This window comes from Apostichopus japonicus, chromosome 17, assembly GCF_037975245.1.
Source record: "Apostichopus japonicus isolate 1M-3 chromosome 17, ASM3797524v1, whole genome shotgun sequence".
NCBI lineage: Eukaryota > Metazoa > Echinodermata > Holothuroidea > Aspidochirotida > Stichopodidae > Apostichopus > Apostichopus japonicus.
Window position 1 is genome coordinate 19,695,474 of NC_092577.1, and position 5,222 is coordinate 19,700,695.

The following is a 5,222-nucleotide window of genomic DNA, read 5'->3' on the forward strand; positions in this document are numbered from 1 at the left end:
TTAGTATACGGGAAACTACTACAGGTGCATATGTTCCGCGCAATTTACCGATCTTAAGATTGCGCTGCGCGTTGTTAGGATCCTATAATTGCGCACCGATCTTAACATTGCGCAAGCTGTTAATAGCAAGCTGCTAGTGTTAACTGTAGGCCTATACGGGAAAGAACAAGGCAGGAGGGGTCAAGGTTTTTCTTTATATCAAACACACCAACACGCAACACGAAATGAATAAATATGGGTAGCCAATAGCCATTTCATGAAAAAATGTCATATTTGCATCATTTCTTTTTATCGAACATGAGGATAGATATTTCACTCAAATTATCACCTTCTTTCATTACTTTATCAGTAATTCATCATCCCTTTTCAGTCAACTCAACTGATCGCATCAATAGTAAAAATGAAGAGTCAACAGAAAAGTACGAAAGCGTAATTCGGCACCTCACTACTGGAGACAAAGTTACGCCTCACTTCAAAGCATGGGTCAAGAAGAAACGGTTTTCTATCCACAATATTCCTGCCTTAGATATTGTCGACACATTGGTTGTACCTGCGGACGAAAAAGATCCACTTCGGCTCGGAAATTTCAAGAGAGTTATTCCCGCTGACAAGATGTTTGACGTAGTGCGACAGGTCCATTGCACTGAGCTACAACACGCCGGATACAAGAAAACTTTCGAGAAAGTTCAGCGCATGTTCAATGGGATTCCACGAAGCTATGTCCAAGAATTATCCACTTTGCCAGTTATCCGTACCACAGACCGTCCGACCACCCATTCGTCCCATCATCGCAAGCGGCTTCCTTAACCGTGGATCGGGCACTTCATGGATCACCTTTCGAAATATCACGTTATCTTCCCCCTGAAGCAAAAGACAGCGCAAGAGGTAGCAGAGAAGTTACAAGAAAGAGTCCTCAGTTATCTTGGAGTTCCCAAGATTTTCCACAGTGATAAGGGCAGAGAGTTCGTGAACGAATTGCTCCACGCACTTTTTCACCAGTGTGGTGGAGATGTGCTTTTCGTCCGAGGCCGTCCCCGACATTCGCAAAGCCAAGGTCTGGTAGAAAACGGCAAGAAGACGCTAGAAAGCACATTAGCAGCAATGAAGGCCATCGGGGAGAATACGCCATGGGTCAGCTGGTTGCCACGCATACAGTATGGTTTGAATGTAACAGTGCAAGAATCGATCAAGGAGACGGCATACGCAGTAGTTTTCGGTGAACAGCCACAATCCTCCTTCGTGCCGGGTTGAACGGTCAACATCGTGGATGAAGAGAATATCGATGGTTGTGTGGAGCCACCTGAGAAGCGTCCAAATTTTAACACCGGAGAAGGAAATAGAAAATATCTTGGTATTTCTGCTTCTTGCATAATTCAAATTACAAAAAAGTACAAAAGAGCTTTGCAAAGCTCATGGCAGATTATTATGAAAAGCTTTATACATGAAAATACTTGTATTGAAATCAATAATATCAAAAAGCTTAAGTGCTCGTAACTTATGAAATAGTGGGGAAGTAGGGTCTACAAATTTAGCATGACAGACAATACGAATAGCATTTCTCTGTTTTCAAAATAATGGATGTACATTGGTTTTGAAAGTGTTACCCCATGTTTCCACACAATAATTAAAATATGGAAGCAAAATAGCAATATAGCAATATAAAGAATACAATATAAAGAATAGCAATATAAAGAATACAGAGCATGGGTTTCAAGAACATGGCTAGCTATGTAAAATCGCAACAATAATTTTGTAAAGTTATACTTGAAATATGGGAAATGTGATCTTTCCAGGAAAGTTTACAGTGAAGGAAAACATCCAGAAACTTGACACAGTTAACTTGGGTCAATTTCTAAACCATCTATGGTAATGTTGACATTGTTATGTAAATAGCTCTATTTTTGTTTCTTGTTCTCTCCTTCCTAGTGGTTATGTAATAGGTATGCCTATACTCTTCCACAACCTGTGCTCATTTTCCCTTGTATAATTAGTAGTGAGCCAGTGGCAACAGTACTTTCTTTGTTCTGCCAAGTTGCTGGTTTTAGTAAACATCTTCTCTTCTTACTTTCTTTTCTTAGATAAGGGATGCCTTGTCTTAGTTGTTTCAGTTTTAGTGTAAGCATTTGTATGCAGATTTAGTCTGTATGTTTAGCTCTGATTGGTTCTAAGTGTTACTCTTGGTATCTAGGGTGTTTATAGCCAATCAGAGGTGTTAAAAGGGTCACATGTTGTTACCCTGTGGTTTAGGAGCTTCCTCCAAGGTGTTTTAGGAGAGAGAGGCAGTTAGGTTGTCAGCCAGTCAACAGGGCCTGTTTGTATATTAGCCACCCTTGATATCATAGTCTGTACACTACAGTATACATATATATAAATAGTTAGAGAAGCTGTCTATCTTGTGCTTAAAGAATACATATATATCTACATAAATATAACTTTACTGGGGGATTTAATTGTTAATTAGTGATTGCTGTACGTTTGTGAACATTCCATCGTTTATTTAATGGATTATATGGAACTGAGAGCTGTGTCCTGCTAGTTGCCATTTTGTATTTGCATATCTTTTACCGGGACTTCACCTACTCTTTAACATATCTTTTACCTGGACTTCACCTACTCTTTTACGTGGACGTCACCTACTCTTCTACCTATCTTTTACCTGGACTTTACCTGCTCTCCTTGGGAAGAATATTTCTTTGAATATATATATTTTATTGGAGTATTCCTGGACCTCTCACTCCTATCTATTTTCACTTTCCAAGTATATTCACGGAACTCTTACTACTCACCTTCTATTTCGTAATTTCCTGTTATCGGACATTCATCATTTATTAAACCTTGCATCACCGTGCCTACCAGTTATTCTACTACATTGCTGTGCCGTGCTGCTGGACTATACAGACCCGCCCGCCAGATAAGCTCTATCTCTTTTTTATTAATGTGCACATACATGTATTAGTCTTGTGGCCACTTGACACCCCTAGTTGTTTGTATCAATATCACTAGTTTTCATTGTTAATAATTGTGTAACAGTAAAGAGTACTTTCCCAAGATTCTTTATGTTGCACACATGTGTGACCGAGCAATATAACTATTTTCTATACCTAACAGCCAGTCTTATTCTTGTTTTTAGCCTGTTGTATTTGTTATACAGTGGTCAGTTGTCCTCACACATCGTGACCACTAGGGGGATTCCCAATAATCTTGTTGTACAGCTAGCTGCTGACAAGAACCCCATATCCCGCAACTCTTACAGTTACATGTGGTATGGTTGGAGAAAATCATATAATTCGTTTTCTTTTCATACAATGATAATTTCTTAAATGCAAATCATCTGCTTAAGTTCGGTACTGACCAAATTACATAATGTTTTGATATCACTATGACTGCGAAATATGTTTGTGTCATCTGCGAAAAAAATAACATTCAATATATTGGTAACGTTGCAAATATCATTCAAGTACAAAATTAATAGTTTAGGTCCAAGGATTTAGCCTTGCGGAACCCCACACAATTGATTAAATAAAGCAGACTTTATTGTTAACTTTAACAGACCATGAGAACCATAATGATTTCATTTTGTAAGTAAGATATTATCATCAACTGTATCGAAAGCATTTTTAAATCTCTAAATACCCCAACCGCTGCTTTCTTATGGTCTAAAGAAGATGTAATTTTATCAACAAGCTCAAGTATTGCCATATTAGCGGACCTACCGGACCTGAAACTATATTGATTCTCAGAGAGAATATTATGCTTACCAATGAAATCATCTAACCGTACATCAAACAACTTTTAAAGAATTTTCAAAACTATGAAAGCAATGAAATACGAACACTTTAAATAATTCTAGACCTATTTGATTGCTTTCATTGTTTCTATATTTGACGAAGTGAGGGCGCTGTTTTTCTTTGTTGGAAAATTTGACATTTTATCAGTGAATTACATATTAATGTGCCACAAGAATCGTTTTCTGGAAGAAATTCAGAGCCACGGCCCATAAGATACTATTTTGAATGTTTTGTCCATAGATTGTAAAAAGCCAACATGAGTGTGTTAGATCCTTGCAACTTCATAACAAGTCTAGAAATTAGAGAAGAAACAAATCACCTACGTTGCAATGATTTTGTTGATCACTTACCTCGTAAAGTTTGAAGAAACTCTCGTTTCCGAACACAACTGGAAGGACTAAAAGTGCAGCAACAGTCTTGTCCTCAATTTGCAGGTGCTTCATCACTATTGGCAAAAGTTGTGGCTTTAGTTTTACTTGTGGTAAGATTTTACTTGCAGCCATGCTTAAAGAGCTTTCAATGTTTTTGTGAAGTTCTGTATCTGTTAGACGTTTGAATTGATTGGCAATTTCGCATGGCGAAAACAATGCAGGGTAATTCTCTTGAACTTCAACAATAAGTGGTTTGGAGTTAATTCATTTACGCCTTTGAGCATAGGCTATTTTCATTCGTTGTTTTTTTTTTGGGGGGGGGGTTTTAAATTCCTTCTTCATAACCTCTGTATGTTCTTTTAAGGGTTTTGTTGTCTTCTCCATCAGCAATGATTAGACTCCAAAAAGAGAAAAGAAAAGGTTTTGAGATATTTGGTAATACTGAACATTGTACTCACTACCATATGGCATAAAACTAAGATGCCAACACTGTTGAGCTACTGGGTCAGTGAATAACTGGGTCAGTTTTCACAGAGGATAACAAATGAATCTGAAAGAGAATGCAAATATAACCAGAAAACCAAGGTTTTGTGATTTACTTGCCTCTTTGAAGTGCATAGTTTTAGTCTGGTATGACCATTAATTTATTACTTGTTTCATGCTGCCACATCTAACTAGGCAGAAAACACTGCATTGTTAACTCAGTACCAGGTTTCAGTGTTTGGCACCTGTTGACTTGAATAAGAATAAAGCTATTATGTAATAATTTTGGTATAATTTAGGAACCAACATCGTGGCATATATGTGTGTTCAAACATTGATGACATATTGGTGTTAAAACAGTGCTAATACAGCTACAGTGTGTATTTCCCATATAGTGGTTGAATACTGCAATTTCAATTAAGTTCGTTCCAAAACATGACCAACCCCAGATCTCATGTACTTGAATCAATTTATAATTTACGCCTTAATGAAAGTGTTTAATCATTTTACATTACATAGTAGCAGTCAAAAAATCCAAAAGATTTCAGTTATTTTTACATATTTACCACATTTTAGACAA

At 37.3% G+C, this 5,222-nt stretch overlaps 1 protein-coding gene across 1 annotated transcript; it reads left to right on the plus strand.

Annotated features, from left to right (window-relative positions):
• The first annotated feature begins 825 nt into the window (after window positions 1–825).
• Window positions 826–1,251, plus strand: LOC139954703 (KRAB-A domain-containing protein 2-like). Its single transcript, XM_071954624.1, has one exon. It carries the CDS (start codon window positions 826–828, stop codon window positions 1,249–1,251), a length of 426 nt encoding a protein of 141 aa, XP_071810725.1.
• The last annotated feature ends 3,971 nt before the right edge of the window (window positions 1,252–5,222 follow it).

Excerpts from the sequence above, each read along its gene's own strand:
- LOC139954703 (XM_071954624.1), top strand. The coding sequence starts at position 826 with ATGGATCACCTTTCGAAATATCACGTTATCTTCCCCCTGAAGCAAAAG.